A 22,168-nucleotide genomic window follows, 5' to 3' on the forward strand; every position below is an offset into this window, starting at 1 on the left:
CAACAATACTATAATTATGGTTGTTTAACACAACAATTTATTAAATTTGAAAAATTGATGTATTTACTGCAGCTGAAGAATATTTGTAATTTTCCCTAAGACCTTCTTGTTGAAGGTTTGTTGTAAATATGCCAATAGCACCTTCTAGTGGCTGTGAGGGAGTTTTTCAAAAAGGATATTTTGGATTACTATAACCAGATAAATAATTATTGACTGACACGGGGCACCTCTCCAATATAGCAAGAGGAGAATTGCTGAAGATAGTCCTATTTGGTGGTACCGGGCCCAATGATTGAACCTGTGTCCAATACAACCCGAAATGTTTGAACAGCCCATGAGTTTTGTTTTTAACTCACAGTTCTGAACACTTTTGCTTCTCCATTTTTTTCAGATACTGCACACCCCGCCACAAAGACTTTGATGACCTGGAGAGGAAGTACTGGAAGAACCTGACATTTGTGTCGCCCATTTATGGGGCGGATGTTAGTGGCTCAATCTACGATGAGGTGAGGGGCATTTTTGTTTTTTCAGTGTGCGGATAGCAGTTATTTTCATTTGGAAGCCTGTTAGGAAAGCTGGATAAGTGCTCTTCATTTAGGTGTATCAATTTATTTTCAATGATATGTTTTAGGACTTGAACCAAAATCAAACATATAATGTACCTTATAACAGGGAAGTTGTTTTCAGAGTTGTTTTTTAAGGACAGAATTTGAGTTTTTTTTAAGTGGTGTTTTATGATATATTAGTAAACGAAACAATTATCTAAACATATCAGAGTTTACAATATGCTAATGTGCTTGCATAACTGAAATCTGTTTTATGAACGTCTCCTTGTCAGAGTAGCTGTTAGCCTTCATCTCTTTCAGAAATCTTTTTCTACAAATTTACTTCTGTAAAACGGCTGATGGCTGCAAGATAATATACTATTGATAAATATTTCACTGAACACCACTCAACAATTCATAACTGTCTCTTAAAGCTTTATTTAAAAGCCTTTTTTCACCTCTTCAGTGCATAAGTGTGAGCACAGATGTGTGACTGAGATACATCTGATCACAGAGACACTAAAAAAAGACCACATGAACCTTTTTAAATGCTTTAATTCTGAAACGTGTGCTTCATTGTCCAGGACATTCATGAGTGGAACATTGGCCACCTCAACACTCTGCTGGACATGGTGGAGCAGGAGTGTGGTATTGTCATTGAAGGAGTCAACACGCCGTACCTGTATTTCGGCATGTGGAAGACCACCTTTGCTTGGCACACAGAGGACATGGACCTCTACAGTATCAACTATCTCCACTTTGGGCAGCCAAAGTCCTGGTCAGTCATTTTGTTTTAACCACATGCAGATAACAAAACAGCTTCTCGCCTGTCTTTTGTATATTCTGTTTGTTGGGATGAAGTTTGTTTGGTCTGTTTTTGGATAATTTCTCATTTCTGATTATCTGCTTATCTGGTTAAGACATAAAAAGCACTTAAAATCACATGAGACTGTGGAAATCAAATGTACATGCCGCCATTACTATTCAGTTTTTGCTGAAGACCTGCAATCTTGGTTATAGATGAAATCTCATAGTGGATAACTGGGCCATCTAGTGGTCGTAGTTGGCAGAAATATCCATGTCAGACTCCATTATGACTTTTAAATTGCAGTTTACATTTTCAGTCTGCACTTATTTCATATTAATTTATAAAAGTATTTTATGCCATGCCATTAAAAAGCACTTTGCAACAAAACACAGAAACAAGCTTGGATGGATGTATTCCTGTGTCTGATGGTTTGTCATGTTTTTTGCTGTTTTGTGTTGATCAGACATGAAGGAATAGATTCCACAGAACGAATCATTTTAAAATTAAGTGTAATTATATTTTTTAATTAAAGTGTGCTCAAATTAGAAGCATTCTTTCTAGAAGTTAGGCTGTGCTTGAAAGTAGGATCGTAGTTTTTGGTTTTTAATTAACACAAATATATACAAGAGTTTGCTATTTTTTGAAAGTCACATTCCTTTTAATTACTTTTTTTTTCTACCAAACTTAAATTATTGGGTTTATTAGACTAAGGAAGGGGATTTTCAGTGTTTTTCTAATTTTCACACCCCATTGGGCAAGTCATAATAAAACCTCACTCAGTATGAATTTGAATGTATACAGAGCTGATTTTAATCTTTCTAGTGCAAATTTGCAACAGAGCAGTTTTATGGTCTGCTGATGTAGTTTGGTGCGGTGTAGCTGGCAAAGAAGGGGCTGTTGTGTGCATTTGGTTGAAAAACTGAATATAGGTTAGTGTGTTAAGTGGCTGCGTTTTACATCTTTTAGTCCCTTTTTGGTTTTGGAAAATTAGGGGGGAATTTCAAATATTTGTTGTTACTCAAAGATTTTGATCTCTGCAAAGAAACTAGTTGATCTGGACAATTATTCATATCTCTGTTAATTCATTTGATACAACAACATCACATTGAATCAGTAAACACTCTTTAAACTGACAATTGACCAAAGTATGACTCACTTTGTTATGAAAGGCGGAAATATGCCTACGTTTGAATTTTTATTTTATATATATTATTCAACACACAATGTCATACACAACTATGTGTAATGAGCATTGAACGTCTGATATTTACCACCCCTGTTGATAGAATGCGTAGTTGCTGTGATTTTTGTACTTGTTTGTGGCTTTTTCTGTTCAGTGCAACATTTTTATATTTGGCTCGGGCTTTCTCATACACATGAATGTTCCAGTTTCCTCACCAAAATAGCTTCTTCTTTAGATTGTTTGTGTGTGTTTTTTTAAGTCGTCTCCTTCCCTCCACGATGTTTTCCATCCTTGGTTCTGCAGGAGGAAAGCGGGGCCGATCCAGCTTTCTGAATTACAGTGTTATCTGTGCATGCATTTGTACTTGTTTCCAAGCTCTCCTCCTCTGTCTTCTCTTTCCTCACAGTATGCTCTCCCACTCCACACTGTCACCTCCTCCTATTCCTGCTGTCTTGCCTGTCTCTTGTCCCCCTCCCAGTGTGTTGTAGGATGTGTGTTACAGTTTTCCGCTGTGATGAGATCTCATTAAAATCATCAATTTCTATTTTCACAGCTCTCACTAAGAGTGGGTATGTTTTGCTATAACTCGTTGTCAAGGTCCAAGCAAATGTTTGTGATTAAAAACGAGGTTCACGAAGCTGCTTAGAAAATAAGGACGATTTCCAAACTATTTAAATAATGAAACTAGATTTACATCACACAGATATTTGCTTAAGCCCTTAGTTACTACAGTTGTAGTTTAATTGAAAACAAGTTTCCACTTATCGGTGAGGAACATTAGCATGTACCAATGATGAACTCATCAAATTAAAGTGGTGTTTTTGTTTTTCTTTTATTCCATCTTATTGTCATTTCCAGTCCTATTTTAAATCCGCTGTGTTATGATGCTGTCTGGTGACTGGGGCTTTATTGTTCAAAACATCACTGCTTTTATAAATCTGGATTTCATGTTTGTTTTACTTTACTGGACTCTACATGGAGATGCCCTGATCACCACGTTTTTTAAACTTTGACCTGACAATGCCATTTTTGCCGGATTCAGATTTCTCTTTTAAAAAGTTTATAAGATGCCATAAGAACAGCATTCCAGATATTAATTCCCATCTTTATTATTAGAGTAAAAATATCAAAATTAGATTTTGTAAAAGTATTGAAATTTCAAAAAATATTTAGCTACCCTGCAAAATGATTATGGCATTCACATTTTAAACTGTCTTCCCATGTTATATTGGAGATTATCATGGCTAGCATTAGTAAAATAGTTGTCTGCGTTTGTGTTCCATAGAGATCAGGATCTCTTATTTTAACTCAGAAATTTGAAAAGGCTGCAAACATTTCAAATGCTTCACTACAGACAAAAAGTGGGATAACAACATTCCTGTACTCTATTAGCCCATCCTGTTATCGCTTTTAAGTCTTGCTCTCTTGTCTTCTCGCAGCACGAATGAACCACATTCATGCCTCAACATGTCACAGAATACAATCTTTCTAACTGCTTCTTTACATTGCTGTGCTTCCTCTGACTTCATTATTAATTATCTCACTGATCCTGAAAATGGCTAACTTTTATTCTCCTTTGCTTTGTAGCAACTTCCACACTGATCAGTGTGGAATTCAAAGTGACATTACATGGAAAACTTATACTCGCAGGAAGAAAGATCAGATTTTTTTGTTCTAGCAGAATACTGATCGGGGCCGAGGACTCGATGCATGTCTGATCCTAAAAGATATTTACCTTTTGTCACGTAAAGTAAAATGAATTGCAGAAACATGCTGATAAACTAAAGTATCTATAAAGCAACACAGTTGGAGAGTAATTATTGCACATACATTTTTTTCAGTTGGAGTTTTAAAAAAAGACATTCCTAGCAAAATGGATCTTATCTGTTTTAAAGCAGATATCTGCCTATGCGTAGTATGCAATTTTTTATTAAAAAGTCTTAGCTTTTTTCATCTAATTCTTATTTGGGGTTTACATTACCCATGCCATTTCTAAAAGCCATTTAGCTCTCAGACCTTTCAGTTCAGTATGAGCACTTTAAACCGCTCTAGTCTCAGCACCGCCTTATCCCTTTGTCTGATGTCTTTCCTTCACTCTCCGCCTCTCAGTCTTGAGTTCTTGCCAAGCCCTCCCACATCCTTTTTTTTTCTCCCAAAAACTGAATCAATTTCACTTCCATACTTGTGTATGTGTGATGGGATAATTACAGCCAGTTAAACAGAGCATACTCCCATAAAACACATTTGTACACCCCCCTTTGTCTTTTTCTTCCTTTCCTCTCATAGTGCAATGGTTTGTGAAATTAAGCCTGTTCCCTTGGCAACTCTGCTCCCATCAAAGTCCATCCTCATCATAACTATTGCTCCGACTTACACACACACACACACACTAAAATGGACACGGAGAGGATGTCAGCCTTGACTGCAAGTCATATTTGTCTCCATCTTTACTCCTTCATCATTTTATCTTCTTCTTTTCAATGTCGAAAACTTCTCCATCATCCCTGTACCCCCACACACACACAAACAGATCTGCTGTCAGATGAAGGATTAGCCTTTGAGCATGTGAGTGGAAGACAGGGAATGGCTTACGTAAGCGAACTGAAGCAAATTATACATTTATTTATTTATTTTTTTAGTGTTTCTTAGCTACGCTTGTCTGCGAAAGGAGGAGTCCATTATGAATCCATCAGTTTTCACCCCCCATGTGTAGTCCAGTGGTTTGAAGTATTATCATTTGTGAACTCAGAGGATGGAAAGGGTAATAATAGTTTTTATCTGCAGTTTGAGCACTGGATGTGGCACTTTGGACCTTAAGTTAGTGTTAAGGAAAGTACCGCTATGGCTGTCCTGGTTATTTAACCAAATTCCTACTATTTTAAGGATATTACATTAGATTAATGGGATCTTTCTGGTGTGCTTGGTGATATAAGTGCAAAAACCTACTTTTTGTGCAATATCACAGCTTCATTTTAGTGTTTCAGAAGCTGAATTAAGTCAGCTCAGTGATATTTCACAGCATGTCTACAAATGGTAAGTAGGTTTAGAGAAACACAGAGTAACAGCACCACTAGTTGGTGTACTTCACAATGCTTACTCTTCCATAAATGCATATTTTAGCTCTGTGACTGCCTCCACGGTAAACTACCCATTCCCATTTGGATGCTGTACACACAGGATGTCATACACAGACACACTAATATGTCCTTGACTATGTAGATGATTTGAATTAACATGTTGAGATTTAGAAATGTGAACGAACCAAAAGAAATTACCCTGGATGTAATATGTTTATACATGTGTTTCAGGTGTACAGGAAGCAAATGGATTATAAAAAGGAGTCCCATGCTCTTGAAGCACTCCCACCCCCCACCCTACCCCTTATAGTTCACTCCTAAGTGTAACATGTAAAGGGATTATCAGGAAAACCATCATATTTGAATCCAAAATGTGTGTGTGTATATATATATATATATATATATATATATATATATATATATATATATACACACATACAGGGGTTGGACAATGAAACTGAAACACCTGTCATTTTAGTGTGGGAGGTTTCATGGCTAACTTGGACCAGCCTGGTAGCCAGTCTTCATTGATTGCACATTGCACCAGTAAGAGCAGAGTGTGAAGGTTCAATTAGCAGGGTAAGAGCACAGTTTTGCTCAAAATATTGAAATGCACACAACATTATGGGTGATATACCAGAGTTCAAAAGAGGACAAATTGTTGGTGCACGTCTTGCTGGCGCATCTGTGACCAAGACAACAAGTCTTTGTGATGTATCAAGAGCCACGGTATCCAGGGTAATGTCAGCATACCACCAAGAAGGACGAACCACATCCAACAGGATTAACTGTGGACGCAAGAGGAAGCTGTCTGAAAGGGATGTTCAGGTGCTAACCCGGATTGTATCCAAAAAACATAAAACCACGGCTGCCCAAATTACGGCAGAATTAAACGTGCACCTCAACTCTCCTGTTTCCACCAGAACTGTCCGTCGGGAGCTCCACAGGGTCAATATACACGGCCGGGCAGCTATAGCCAAACCTTTGGTCACTCATGTCAATGCCAAACGTCGGTTTCAATGGTGCAAGGAGCACAAATCTTGGGCTGTGGACAATGTGAAACATGTATTGTTCTCTGATGAGTCCACCTTTACTGTTTTCCCCACATCCGGGAGAGTTACGGTGTGGAGAAGCCCCAAAGAAGCGTACCACCCAGACTGTTGCATGCCCAGAGTGAAGCATGGGGGTGGCTCAGTTATGGTTTGGGCTGCCATATCATGGCATTCCCTTGGCCCAATACTTGTGCTAGATGGACACGGTGCCGTGTATCAGGATGACAATGCACCAATACACACAGCAAGACTGGTGAAAGATTGGTTTGATGAACATGAAAGTGAAGTTGAACATCTCTCATGGCCTGCACAGTCACCAGATCTAAATATTATTGAGCCACTTTGGGGTGTTTTGGAGGAACGAGTCAGGAAACGTTTTCCTCCACCAGTATCACATAGTGACCTGGCTACTATCCTGCAAGAAGAATGGCTTAAAATCCCTCTGACCACTGTGCAGGACTTGTATATGTCATTCCCAAAACGAATTGATGCTGTATTGGCCGCAAAAGGAGGCCCTACACCATACTAATAAATTATTGTGGTCTAAAACCATATGCTTCTAATTCTATGTTGTTGAAGCAGTTTTCATTATGGCTACAGTTGCTAGTCTTGTGGCTCTTGTCTATATCAACTTTGCACAACTAGGGACAAAGTTTATTGCCCTTTTTTTCTTTGTAAAATGCCTCAAGCTCAGTCAGTGTCGATGGAGCGCATTTGTGAACAGCAATTTGCCATGGGTTCTTTATGATCAGCATCACTGTCATGCTGAAGAAATGCATTCCCGTAACATGATGCTGCAACCTCCAGGTTTTGTGACAGTAACTGCGTATTCAGGGTGCCACACGTAACGTTTAACATGCTGTTTCATTTTGTGCAGACCATTGCGCCATCTTCTACTTGTTTGCTGTGCCTGTTACACAGGGGACTGCAAACAGGATTTCTTATGACTTTTCTTCAGCAATAGCTTTCTTCTTGCGACTCTCACACTTTGGTCAGATGAGTCAAGTGTTAAAGGCCCCTTATAGACAGAAGAAAAGTGTCCCCTCTTGGAAAAAGATGTATTTCCTGCTTCAAATTGGGAATAACACGCTGCCTCAAGAGGAATTTTAAGTGTATTGGAGTATATACTAGCAGAGAATTGATTGGCGTAGAGAGGAAGCTTCTGCAGTAATGAGGACACTGCAACAGTCTGTTGTTGTGAACAGAGAGCTAAGCTGAAAGGTGAAGTTGTTGATTTACAGCTTATTTACTGAGTCCTTTAAAAAAAAAAAAAAAGGGCAAATACCACAAATAGACTCCAATTCTGTGGGAATCGCTGTACGAGCTTTGCAGCTTCTCAACCTGTGATGACTCCTTAATTCCACCTGCCAGAAAGAGCGGCCCACCATAGATTAATTATACTCCTCATTGGGGTGTGGGGACTATATGTTAAAGTCTTCATTCCCTGTGTGTTGTCTCATGTGCTTTTCCTGACTGCCTCTGGAGTGACATATATGTTGCTGCCATGGTAACCGTGGTAGATGGGATTTAATGGACTCATGCTGCACTGCTGATTTTTAGTTTGCAGCTCACATGAAACAGGCAATCCAACACATGTTCTCTGACCTGTGGTGTTCTGAAATGTGCGTGCAGTTATATAGAAGTCTGTCTTTGCAAAGATGACTGGTGTATAGAACCTGTAAAAGAATCAACAGTTTAGGAAATGTCCTGTTTTTATGTGAAGTTGTATGTAAAGATTAATCTGTTTAATCCTCAGTTATAACCTTGTCATTTTCTTCTAACTAAACCATATCACAGTATTAAATACAGCTTGGACTATGTTTAAGGAATTCTTAACTGTTTCTGTGTGAAAATTAAACTGTGATACTGCCACAAACAACATCCAGGACATCAAATTTATGACACAAAAAGACACTTTACAGCTTTTTAGATTACAGCTGTAAATTAAGGTGCATTTTGTTTGAGGTGAAGTTGGCATGAAAAGGTAAACAAGGCAGGATGATTTCCTGTCTGAGACAAAGTCTCAGTGCTTTGTGGGTTCTCATTTTTGTCACTTATGAGAGTGCCTGCTGGGCACATGCAAAGTGTGGCTCCTAATAAAAAATCATGGCCTTAAGTCAGGTTGAATTTGGAATAAATGCAAAGTTTCCAGGGGTCTCTGGAGGAAAATGGGATCTGCCAGAAGCTAGAAGTTATTACTTTTTATTGTCTTTGTTATGCAGCCACAGGACAAGGTAATACGCTGATCTTATAGATTTTTTTTTTCTTTCTTATTTTATATGCAAGGATTATAGTAAAATGGCTTTATGATAAATGTGTTATGTTAAAGCTTTAGTAGACCAGCCACAACTGTTAAAATGTAAACTCAAATTACTATCTTTTTTTTTTTATAAATTGACTATTTGTTTTCTGTTTTGATATGCCTTTTAATATTACGGATCATGTTTGTTAGACAGCACAGATGAACGCTTCTGTCAGCGTAGGAAAAACCCTGAAGCAGTGTGACTGTGTGAAGGTCTGTGCTTTAGTCTACAGGTGGCAGTGTGACTCCATTCCTTTAACATCGTCTGTTGAAATGGACTTTGTCTTGTACGCTTTCTTTATTGTTATCTCCCCTTTTTGTGCCACGCTTCTGCTCATTCCTCTTGTCTCTCATTAACTGTTGTTGCCTCTCACCATATTGGTCTTTCTTTCCCCTTTTTTTTTCTCCATTTCTCAGTTTGTTTCAAAGATTCATGAGGTTCAGCGAGAATGAAAAGATGAGGCGTTTCATCCACCCGGAGTTTATAGCTTGTGGTCTCCGGAGGGTTACGCAAACTAGTTGAAATAATTACAGGAAAAGGAATATCTAATACTTTTTTAAACAAATGAGCATATTAGAGTCTAGCTTATTCCTTCCCACTCTGTTTTACAAATACATTTAGTTTCTAAATGCAGAATCTGACATTAGGACTGATTCTTCATGCCTTTTCAGTACCTACCTGCTGTAAAATCAGTATAAATGCATTCATAATGGTAATACCTTCTTTGCCAGTAATACAGAAGGCTGCAGGGTTAGTTTATTTTTACAGTAAAAGTCTAATACAACGGACAGTAGGGATGATGGGCATATTTAAGCAGATTTTAAACTAAGAACAGAGTTTAGAAGAATACAAATGCATGTCAATAAATTAGAATATCATTAAAACGTTGATTTACTTCCATAATTCAGTTCAAACGATGAAACTCATAAACAGATTCATTACACACAGAGTAATGTATTTAAGTATTTAGTCTTGTCTAGTAGCAGATAAGAATAATAAAAAGACTGCAAAGTTTGTGAAAGATCAGATATTGGCAAAACTCTTTCCTTACTGTACAAGTCCTTCACATTTATCAACTTGTATATATCATTTTCAGACAAAGTTTCAGTAAAAAGGACTTTTATATATGTAAGTAGTAAGGACATTTTTACATGAATGCAAATGAAAACCTATACACACTACAATGAAATAATCTAAGCAGGACGATGACGCTAAATGATATTCCTGTATAAGTTTTAACCCATGGTCTACACCAAAGAGAGCCATTTCTAGCTGGAATATCCCTTTAATCATTCAGGTGTGAATCCAGAAAACATAGGCCCAAATGGTCCATTTAATTTAGCTCATGAGCTTCTATGAACAGTTTCTAAGTAGTTACTTATTTGGAATAACACTTTAACAGAGGTTTGTCAGAGCACCACATAGAACAACATCATCATCTAACATGGTAACTTGTGACAGTGGAATTAGTGGAATTAAAGTTCTTCCACTGACCAGTGACTAACTCCACATGGATCCTAACTGGTGAAAGCTGTCGATGTGTCAACTTCATATACAGAGGGTTGCTTCTTTCCCTTTGTGAAGTGAAGGATAAGTTGCACCAGGAGCTGTAAGCTTGCCTCTGAATAGAAATCCCCTCTTTGGTAAAACCTCATCTTTGGGCTCCAAAATGTTAGAAAACCACATTCTTTAGTGACCTGTTTTGTCTGATACCTGCCCACTCCACCCAGGGACAGATAAAAAATCGCCCATTGTGTTGTTGTGTTTATAATTTGACCATGTCTGGGCCCTGGCTCTCAAATTACTTATTATAACTATTCTGTATAATCTGAAGATTTTGGCCGTTTTGTTAAGTACGGCTCTTTTGCTTTTAAGGCAGCAGGTATTACGCTCCTACAAATATTTTATATGGTGGTTTTTCATTCATTGAATCTCTATATCAAGTCATTTTTTCCTTGGGCCCAACCTTAATCTCATCAAGACAAGCAATGAGTGGTCCCCTAGTTTTTGTCTAATTCTGTCTATACTGCCTGTTATTTTTGTAAACAGTCACTGAAAGATAATGGATAAGTCCTTTGAGAAAAATCAGCTTGAATACTGCAAAATGTTACCAGGATGTAGGTGGACATCCTAGTATCTTAGACATACTCTGACATAATATGTATTGGGCTATTTATTACAAATGTTACTAGCTTGCTGAAATGTTTGGTAGTAGGATCACTGAACTACAGTGGAGGAGGTGATGGCGGCAAGAGGAGGAGAAGTGGAAACAAAAGTCCCTGACAGTATGGAATGTTTACTAAACATTATGTTAATGTACACATAATGCTATGTTAACATTACGTTTACCCCGCCTCTCGCCCGTAGACTGCTGGAGATAGGTACCAGCTTCTCCACGACTCACTATGGAAGAAGCGGTAGAAAATGACTGACTGACATTGTGTTAATTCCTAATCATTCCCTAACATTCAGCTATAAGACAAAATATATCTGTACCTGGACAATGTTCAATGCTGGTTTGTTGTTGTTCTGGAGCGTCACAAGGACTGGGTTGATCTACGCTTGTTTATCATGTCGCCTGTCCTCCTTCCTTGTAGTACCTAAAATAAACATAGATGGCGGTTTAAAAACGGTAAAGAGGCCATGTCTAATTATCCATACCTTCCCATCTTTGCCTCAGGTCTCTGGCTTTTAGTGCAGACAAACACAGAAGTCCAGCGACATTTTCCCTGCAAATAAAACAAACACACACACGTTTATTAGCCACTAACTGATGCTGTTTATCCTATTTTAACTGTATTAAATTGTGGTTCTATGCTTTACAAACAATGGTTTATGAAAACCAGGATTTCTAGTGAAATCAAAGTGTAGACACATAACCTTACCTGATATAAAATGGGCACCACAGACTCCTTTTGCATTGTGTCCTCGGTCCGATCCACCTGTGGCTCTGAAACAATCAACATTGGTATACAGTAGAACTTAAGTCCATCCTGAAAATATCGTTTCGAACAACCATAAACGCAATGACCTGACATTTGGATGCCAGTAGTGGTTATTTTTTAGTGTAACATTTAGTCCTGCTTCCTTGTATATTCGAAAAATGGCCAAGTTACACCATCCAAGGCAGTACGTCTGTTGCCATGTTGCATGCACAGCTTTTTAATGTTGTAGGCTGTAAATAGGTGGATAAAAAGATGAGTGGAAAGAAAGTGTGGCTGAAAAGGTACAAAAACTAAGGTCCCAGAGTCTGTAGAAAGGACGAAGAAGCACAGAAACCAAATTCATAGAGGTCCAAGATGACGTTTCTACAGTGTGTGATATTTTGAGTTGGCATGTCCCTTCTGGTGTGGGTCCACTGTGTTTTATTAAACCCAAAACCAGCACGTTCCTCAATGAGGAAAGTTAGAAATCTTCATGACTGTGTTTCTATGAAGCATGTCGGCAAAGGGAACCATGAAGTTCTTTGGACCTGCCCACACTGCCAAAATTACCAGTACCTGGCCTAATGACCAAAGTATCACAGCTTTATTTGCCAGCAAGTTCTCCTGATCTAAACCCCGTAGTGTTTCTAGAAACGAGCCAAATGCCACAATCAGCACAACCCCGGCTTCCTTGTCACCTCAGTAGGTCCACAGGCCATGCTGCATTGATGGTGTAATTCATACTAAAGGAGACTGGAGAAAGTATTAAAAGAGTATACAGGAGTGCTTGAACATTTCTGTAGTATTAAAATATTATAAGTAACAAGATTTTGGTATTGTATAACCTGTAAGCCCTAAAAATCACAAAACGTGAAGTGAATCCCTCTGTAGTCCCTTCCACGATTGACACTTGTTTTTTTTACACCTTACAATAACACATAAACACCCTGGAAAACGTTTTCTGAAACTGCTCCCGGCTGAGGACTGAGGAAAAAAATCAAGCTCTCTCAAAGCGGTGATGTCTCGTCTTTCTTCCTTTACCGGATATTTTGTTAATCTATTCTATCACCACCCTCCTTTTTTTCCTCTCTTCCTCCCTTTCATACATTTTATTAATGGCATCCCAGTGAAAAGATTTATTTATCACTCGTTTTTCTGAGACTGATGCTGTTATGTTGGTATTAATTCTTAAAGTAGTTTCACAGTCATGGCTTTATACAATTTGCACAAATGTCATCACTGAAGGGATTTTTCTTTCCACATTTATTTTTTATCAAACAACCAGAGAAACAACTTTGTAGACATGAAGTGTAACTATCTAACAAGATGCTATGCGGATTGGTTTTGAGCTTGGTGTGTTGATGTGCAAAAGCTCAGAGCTTCTATATTGTTGGTTTCCACTGTTTTTCCACCAGAATCACTGTGCTTTATTTCATTTTTTTTTTTTTATGTACGTATTATCAGTCTGAGATTTAGTTTTAAGATTACATTGCTAATGTGAAGATATTTGCCTCCTTTTGCAAACTAAGCACAATAAGGTATCAAAAGTAAGCAAAGGGCTATTTACTTAAGATGTAAAAATACCCACATGGATATTGTTTTGGTTTGACAGCATTTGTGGTGCAGAAGTTGAAGCAAATCATTTGCCACTTGAACATATTAGATTGTAGAAAACAGTTTATTTAAGGTTGCTGAGAGGGTTGGCTTGTGATCGTCCACCTTTACAGTAACTGTAATGGCCTCTTTGCTTTTTCTTTGCAGGTACACTGTTCCTCCGGAACATGGCAAGAGACTAGAGAGGCTTGCACAAGGTAAGCAAGAAGAACCCACTTTAAATTGTACATATTACACATATGTGTTTGTTGTTTGCTACATTAAGAGGTTCTTTAGGCTTTATTCAGTAAGAACATCTAAATCGTGCTGTTTTTCATCATGCTTATTGGGTTTTTTAAGTTTAGGACTAGCTTTGTTAATTAGCTCTGGGTGGCCCATGTAGGTTTGCTTTCTCATAGGTCTGTTACCAAGTTTAAATTTCTGTTTTCTGCTATTGTTCCTGGATATTCCCAGTAACCTGTTTCTCTTACTACTTCACCCGTTCCTCATTTCTCACATGCAGCCACTCCCTTAATCACTCCTCCTTTTGTATATTCAGCTCTGGTTAGTTCTGTCTTTTGTCAGATCCTCTGCTGTTTGTCGTGGTTTTGCTACCTGACTGAACGTTTGTTCTGACAGGGTTCTTTTAGAGACCGGACTTTCTTTAAAGATGCTTCAAGAAGCTCCATACTATGTTTCCAGTCTCATCTTCTCCACCTTGGCCTATATGTAGGCTGGGTTACCCAATTGACCTTTTAGAGAGATCAGTGCTCAATTTCTGACTACTTAAGAGGTCTCTACACTACCTTACATTCAACAACAGTTCCTCCTTGCTTGAGAAACCGCTATATAACCAGTGAATACAGTCATACACTCTGGGGTCCTGCCCTATAAAAAGCTTTGACATGTATCCTGTGGGTGGATGCATCAGTGTCCTACTTTCTTAGGATTTCTTTTTCATTTTGCTGACAGGAGAAGTGCAGAAATGTTCATGTTAAATGTCTGTGCTGAACAGATCAACAGGGTAGGGGATAATGAATTTGGAGGCCGGGCAAAACAATAATAAAAATGCAAACTTTTGTGTTTTCTGCTACTAGTTTTTCCCCTAACTTGTCGTTTTACTTTGTCATTGTTGTGAAATTGTGGGAATTTCAAAACAGTTTCACCAAATGTTCTTATACTGCTTCATAAAAACAGCTATTTTTCTGCTCTAAATTTGAGTTTTTTGTAATTTTTTTCTTTGTCTCAATGACTAGAGCTGAACCTTTTGCCATAGCTGTCCAGACTGAATGTCCTGAACTGCACCTAAACAGATCTTCGCACAAACATGGAGCTAAAGCAGAAAAAATGCATACCCTCATTAATTGATGTCATTGCGAAGTCTGAGAAAATACTTACTGAATCAATGTTAGATTGTTAGTTTTGATTCTGTCAAATATATTTGTCAGTTGTTGTTGCTACAGTAAAGAGTTGAGTCTTATAAAAGTTCTCCCACCTAAATAGAATTGGTTAAAAATGACTGTTTTACTTTCTGAGCTGACTCTGGTTAGTGGTTAATGGCATATCAGTCCAGCGATATCTGCACACAGCTATAAAACAACATAATAGCATTACACATAATTTGTGTCTGACAAATATGCACCACACAGAGGTGGTCTCTGTGTGTTTTTCCTGAAATCTCACAATCGAGCTCTAAAAAACTGATCTGCCCTTACACAAGTCAGCTATTACTGGGGTGTGACTGCCTTGCTTGGATAGTCAGATGCATAACAGTGGCTGTTTCACTTCAACAACCTCCCCCTAATCTGTTTTAGGCCAATAGATGTAAAACATATTCTAATGTTCAGCTACCTTCTTTTATACACATTTCTGCCAAGGTCAAATGAGCACTGACCTTCTCATTTGTCAATACTCAATCACTCACCTGTGCTAGCTTTTCATTGGCCAGTCCATTTGCTGGTGTTTAGAAAGCATCTGGTCTCCAGCAGCACCTATATATAGGTTTTATTGAGTTTTGCCTGCTCAGTGGAATGATAATCTGAATTATATTCTTTATGCCATATTCAATGCCAAAGTAAGAAGCATTATCTGAGGTGGATAAATGAGACACAGTGAAGTGAACCCATTCTGTCTTCTTTCTGTGACACATGACGTCTGCTTTCATCCCCTACTTTCTTTTTAAGATCTTGTGTGCCTGTCTTTCTCTTATTTTTCCATTTTGATCAATGGGGATTAACTTTGGTATTGCATGTTACTCCAAGAGGGAGAGTGAGGGAGAGGGGATGTCATGGAGAGTTGCTTAATCCAAAGTACATAACACAGAAAGTCTGTGTTGTGATGTACTCAAAACAAACCAGTGATCAATGTCATCCTTTCGGCATGGAGTAGCTGCGATATTTTGCACACTACTTGAAATATAAGAAGTAAGTAGTTGCTTAAAAGCAGTTTTTCCAATAAAATTGGTAATGAATTACAAGTTTACACATTCTGTAGATGTTGTTCTTCAGGATTCGCTCAAATGAAATTAAAACCAAGGTAAATTACATTATATACATTGTCTCTCTCATTTCTTTTTCAATTAGGTCCTAGATTTTACCTTAACAGCTGCCAGTTTGGATGAGAGTAGCTGTTAAATGGCCAATAAATGGCCTGTTAAAGCCTCCATTAGCACACCCGGCCATGATGTTTATGAGGTCTTAATCCAACAGCTGTGGTTGTAGCAGAAATGCTCGAAAGGACTGAGGAAATGGTCTTTTTACACACAAAAATCCCACATCAAGCATTGGATGCAAGTTCACCTGTAATTTGTATCACTTTTCTTCGTTTCATTGTTTTTGCCAAAATGTTGGACTTGGTAGGCAAGCCGGACAGGTTGGGAACATGCAGAGAGGAGAGAGAGCAGCCTAATTCTGAAACTCGAAAGGACATAATGAAACCTTTAAGTTAATATTACCCTGTGGAGAGCTCAGAGAGCCAGCTGCATTTTAATGGGGATTAATACCCAGGTTCTGTCGGCACATTATTCACCTTTTATCAGCTCCAACAAGCACGAGGGCAGTGAGAGTGTGGAGTCCCTCTCTCCCACTTTTGCTTTGTAGGGAGGAACAGAGAGTGAAACAATGTGGTGAAAATGAAGGATGAAATGGCCACTGAATACACTGTCAATCTCTTTAAAGTTTAACCGGTGGGAGGCATAGATGGAACCCCTCCTCTGAAGTAAAGGCGAGTACAGACTATAAAGAATGGGAGCTTTGTCAACGGGAGAAAAAGTTCTTTCTTTCGATTATGCACAGGCCGTCTGAGGCCCTCTAAGAGCATAAACGAGCCTTTGTTTTAGAGAGCGAGTGCTGGTTTTAAACCTTCAAAATGTCAGTCGGATTATGATCTCCAGGCAATATGTGCCATTAAGGAAATGGATTTGTTTTGTAAGAAAACATGCAACTTGAGAAATTGAGGCAGCTAGACAAATGTGTGTTGCTTATTAAAACATAAGTAAGCTTTAATCTCAAATTTGCACAATAAGTAGTTTAAAATGTCTTAGACAGTACTGACACGTCAGGGTTTTTCGGTTTGGATCTTGGGGACATAGGATCAGCAGTTTTAGGACAAGAATTTAAAACCTGAAATTTTTCAGGCTTAATTGTATTGCAGAAAACGCATGAGAAGGTGGTCTAAAGAATGTGTGTTCTGTTTTTAAAATTCTCTGGGGTTGCTTGTAAAGGTGTTAGCCTGGTTTAATTAAGCAGCACAGATTCTAAGGTAAAGATTTTCCTCACCTAGCACCTAGTTTAAGTTTAGTTCTGCAATTCATCAGATTTCTCCTTAAATCCAACCTGACGCCTCCAACTGATGCATTTACATGGTCTTTGGTAATGCGATTATACCACACTTAAGGCAGTGAATTAATTTGTTTCCATGTCAGTGGAGGAAACTGGATTTCCCTTTCCAGGTTATGGGATTATAACAGTAATGTGATAAACACTGCTATTTTTCAGATGGAGAGAGCTCCTTAATTGTGTGTATTTGGAATATCCAAGGGTTGTTTGGAAATCTATCTGGATTTTCCAGCTGATAACCTGACTTTTTTTTTTTTTTTAATGCAAATTATTTGCATGCTTTCATTAAAATGTTTTATCTGTTATGTTCTTGCATGCCCAAATTTGAGACCAGAGGGGACATTTAACAACTCCACTGGACTGTCAAATTTTAATACAACCAGAGTCAAAAACTGGTGAGAAAACCAGAAATTTGAGAGTGATATTTTAGATATCGTCCCCTGCTTTCTGCTGGACAGTTTGTAGCTTTTACTATGGCCCTGTCCCAATACCCGCACTTCCACCCTTCTGTCCCTGAATTGCACGTTCCCGTTGATGGGTTCGAGTGTGTAGTATGTCCCAATTCTCCAGAGAGGTCCTTAGCCCCGCCCCCTTTGTGCCCCACATCTGCCTTTTGGTGAAGCCCGCATCGAAGCGGACTTCGCCGAAGTATATTACCCACAATTCACTGCTGCAGATGACGTTCTGAGCAAAAACCAATCACAACCGTCAACGTAACCAGCCATCAAATCAGAATAATAAGAACTGCGTAAACTTTAGATAGCAAGCTGACAAATATATTTTTTTACTGGTTTTCCAGGCTCAACATTGTAAGATACCACTGGGTTCAGAGTGAGTCTGGGCAGTCAGTAGGTCATAACACCGAAGTTACCTTTCAAACAAACACTGGCGCGGCGAGAGTCTGGTGTATAAGCCTCTTTCGCTTCCTGCACTTTCTTCTCCTCAAAACAATTGCTTGTTGCAGTTTTAAATAGTTTTTTTTTAGCAGCAAGACTGTGGAAACAGCCCTGGTTCCTGCCCTTTTTGATGTTGCAGTTACGGTGCAGAGGTGCAAGTCGATGACGTAACCCCTACTGTCCCAATTCTCCAATTTTGCACGCTGGTAACCTGCACACTTCAACCCCTACATGCACTTGTACAAAGTAAACACTTCATAGAGGGGCGTAGGGTGTAGTGTGGGTATTGGGACAGGGTCTATGTCGCTATTCTGCACTTCGGGCCAGATGTTTACATATGCCGATTATTGGCTTAGATGTCATGTTAACTCTGAGCTTTCAATCTTATTTGAGCAGTCCCCCCCTTTTTTTCTTTTTCTTTTTTAAATAAGATTTGGGTGCGCAAACTTTAGTCTGTTGCAGATTTTCTCTAACGGGCTTAAGAAGTTGTAGAGAAATTTCACACTTTTACTTGCCATCAACAAGCATTCAAGGATAATATTTGGCCATTCCTATTGGCTGAAACAGTAGAGTTAATCTGAATCAGTTGGTTTTTTCAGCAGAGTCATGATTTTTAATCATACTCCCTACATTTTTAACCAGGTTGAGGTCACAATTAGCCTGCTGTATCTATTATAAAACCAGTTTTGATGTGTATTTGGAATCATTGGCCTGCTTCGGACCCAATTTGCCACCCTCAGATGAAAGAAACTGGTTAGGATTTTCAGCAGCACCCCAAATACTCTTAGTAGCAGATCTAGACACATCCTCCTTCAACCTCTAAATGCCACGTGCTCTCTGTCACTCCTTTCAGGATTCTTCCCGGGCAGCTCCCAAGGCTGCGATGCCTTCCTCCGTCACAAGATGACACTGATATCTCCATCCATCCTGAAGAAATACAGCATTCCCTTTGACAGGGTGAGTGGCGAACACATGACGCAAACCGACGTTTTATTGATCAGCATGATCAATTTGCTATCTAGACGCATTTACAGCTTTATTCGGCCAGTACTCAGCCAGTTACATCAAAAAAGACACACTTAAAGATGCATTGCTTGGTTTCCTAGATTGGTTTCCTGTTATTATTCTTCAGTCTTGCAGAACCGGTTGGTGAAGAGAATTAAAGAGGTTTGAAATATCAAAAATAAAAAAGAGGCAGTAAAGTTATCTCTTCTCACCCACTCTTCCTTTCTCGGGTCATCTAGTAATTAGAGAGGAGGTTGAGCTTGTTTCAAATGACTCAGCATTGATGCAGCCATGAGTAAAGATTGTCATCCGTACCTGTCACAGAAAATGAATTGCCATCTTCTCACCTTTCTGTTGCAGAACAAATCCCCACAGTGCAAAAAAAAAAAAAGAGAAATTTAGGGGGGGAAATGAGGCACAAGGTAGACATCCAAAGTTCTCCACAGCCAGCATAAGACCCCCTCCACCTAACTTCTTCCAGCACTCCCCCCTCAGGACGTCATTATCACAGTGAACATGTTGGGTGCTACACATCTACCCAGTGTCTTTGCCGATTCATGTGTAAAAATAAAAGTCTTTTGTTCTTGCCAGAGAGGAGAGGGGTTTGTTGGTTTGATATGTGAACCATTACTGTTAACTCAGGAAGTTAAATGTCTTGTTTTTAGCCTCTCTACCCGTTTCTCCCCCTCATGCCTGGATTTCTGTCTGGCTTGATGTGTCTCTTGATTGCAGGCAGGTTTCTCAAAGACGTTGTGATTCACAGCTACACATGTAGATCTCAAGTTTCAGGGCAATGCGCAAGAAGGAAAATAAGGTGTTCTCATATTCTTAAACAATGTCAGAATAAAATCGAGCTCATAGGATGACACTAAACCCTGGGAGCTGCAGTTATGTTAGGCTGAAGGAAGAAAAGTTGTTTTTTAGGAACCAAACTTCCTGATTGTCTCTAAAACTTAATGACTGATGGGTAAAAATTGAATGTTTTACACTTTTTGGTCATCTAAAAAACTTAAATCTTGGCTTATTTATTCATCTCTGAGCTTATCTCTTAACTCTCAATTATTATATAAATGAATTGCAACCCTGCATAGAAGGAATGCCTAATTTAGAATTGCAGCACACTGATGGAAAATAGATAGTGATCCATTAGCCAGGGACTGGCCTATTTTTTTCTGATGGATCCGATGATTAGCAGATCAAAAATCACGTTAAATTTTTAGTTCAGTACATATCAGGAACATATGTTCCTTAGTGGGAATAATCCCTCAATTTTTCTTCTACAATTCAATTCAATTCAGTTTATTTATATAGCGCCAATTCACAACACGTTGTCTCAAGGCACTTCACAACAGTCAGGTACATACATTCCAATTAATCCTAACAATTGAACAGTGCAGTCGGAGTTAGCTTTTTATTCAAATTGGATAAAAAGTTTTTCTATCTAAGGAAACCCAGCAGATTGCATCCAGTCAGAGACTTGCAGCATTCCCTCCTCCCGGATGAGCACGTAGAGACAGTGGACAGTCACTGGCGTTGACTTTGCAGCAATCCCTCATACTGAGCATGCATGTAGCGACAGCGGAGAGGAAAAACTCCCTTTTAACAGGAAGAAACCTCCAGCAGAACCAGGCTCAATTTGAGCGGCCATCTGCCACGACCGACTGGGGGTTTGAGAGAACAGAGCAGAGACACAAAGAGAACAAAGAAGCACTGATCCAGGAGTACTTTCTATGGGAAGGAAAAGTAAATGTTAATGGATGTAGCTCCTTTAGTCGTTTCACCTAGAAAGAAAGAACAGATAAACTCTGAGCCAGTTTTCAAGGTTAGAGTCTGAAAGAGAGCACATATAATTAGTTACAGTAAAAGCTCAGTCAATTTCCATGTCTAGGAGAGAGAAAGGGTTAAACACTAAAAGACAGGGCTATGTGGATCATTGGTAGAGGGTGAGCATTAAGTTGTTGCCAGCAGATGCTTGGACGATTCCCCTCTCCAGAAAGGTGTCACAGGCAGAGACAGAGCCAGGCCAGGTGTAGTTTCTGGGAAGAGAAAAGAGAGAACAAAGTTAAAAGCTGAAATAACAGCAAACAATGCAAAATTGGAGAGTAGTGTGAAAATGTAGCGAAGAGGGTGAAAGTGGTCGTTATGTCCTCCAGCAGCCTAAGCCTATAGCAGCATAACTACACAGATAGTTTCAGTTAAGATTATTTAGTTAAATGGCGCTTATTTACAACAATGTCGTCTCAAGGCACCCCACAAAGGGTCCCACTGATGGTCATTGTTATACTAAAAACCACAACGATTGGGATACCTCCCTCTGTCAGACTGATTATAACCATTGGAAAAGAGAAGGGGTCATACAGGTAGCAGAAATGAAGGGTGTGTTTGCACCTCAACCATAACTGAGCCGGTTTAGGCTAAACCTGACTCCCCCTTACTCCAACCAACAGGGAGGGAGGAAGGCTCCCTCCCTGTCTCCCAACCTAAGCCACTCTAACTATAAGCTTTATCAAAAAGGAAAGTTTTAAACCTAGCCTTAAAAGTAGACAGGGTGTCTGCCTCACGGACTAAAGGTGGGAGCTGGTTCCACAGGAGAGGAGCCTGATAACTAAAGGATCTGCCTCACATTCTACTTCTAGAGACTCTAGGAACCACCAGTAAACCTGCAGTCTGAGAACGAAGTGCTCTGTTAGGAACATATGGAACAATCAGATCTCTGATGTATGATGGAGCTAGATCATTAAGGGCTTTATATGTGAGGAGGAGAATTTTAAATTATATTCTGGACTTAACAGGGAGCCAATGAAGGGAAGCTAAAATAGGAGAAATATGATCTCTCTTTTTAATTTTCATCAGAACTCTTGCTGCAGCATTTTGAATCAGCTGAAGCCTTTTAACTGCATTTTGTGGACATCCTGATAGTAACGAATTACAATAGTCCAGCCTTGA

At 39.0% G+C, this 22,168-nt stretch overlaps 1 protein-coding gene across 4 annotated transcripts in view; it reads left to right on the plus strand.

The window, feature by feature from the left end:
• Positions 1-22,168, plus strand: part of kdm4b (lysine (K)-specific demethylase 4B) — a 61,001-nt gene that overhangs the window by 5,817 nt on the left and 33,016 nt on the right. For 3 of the 4 annotated variants that reach the window (XM_047375298.1, XM_047375296.1, XM_047375297.1), the window contains exons 4-7: positions 392-506; positions 1,130-1,323; positions 13,654-13,703; positions 19,071-19,174. In XM_047375298.1, coding sequence (XP_047231254.1) covers positions 392-506; positions 1,130-1,323; positions 13,654-13,703; positions 19,071-19,174 — 463 coding nt within the window. Of the gene's footprint in view, positions 1-391; positions 507-1,129; positions 1,324-13,653; positions 13,704-19,070; positions 19,175-19,582; positions 19,804-22,168 lie in introns of those variants that run through there. The other variant, XM_047375299.1, reaches the window with a different exon arrangement.

Source organism: Girardinichthys multiradiatus, chromosome 9 (assembly GCF_021462225.1).
Source record: "Girardinichthys multiradiatus isolate DD_20200921_A chromosome 9, DD_fGirMul_XY1, whole genome shotgun sequence".
Classification (NCBI taxonomy): Eukaryota; Metazoa; Chordata; class Actinopteri; order Cyprinodontiformes; family Goodeidae; genus Girardinichthys; species Girardinichthys multiradiatus.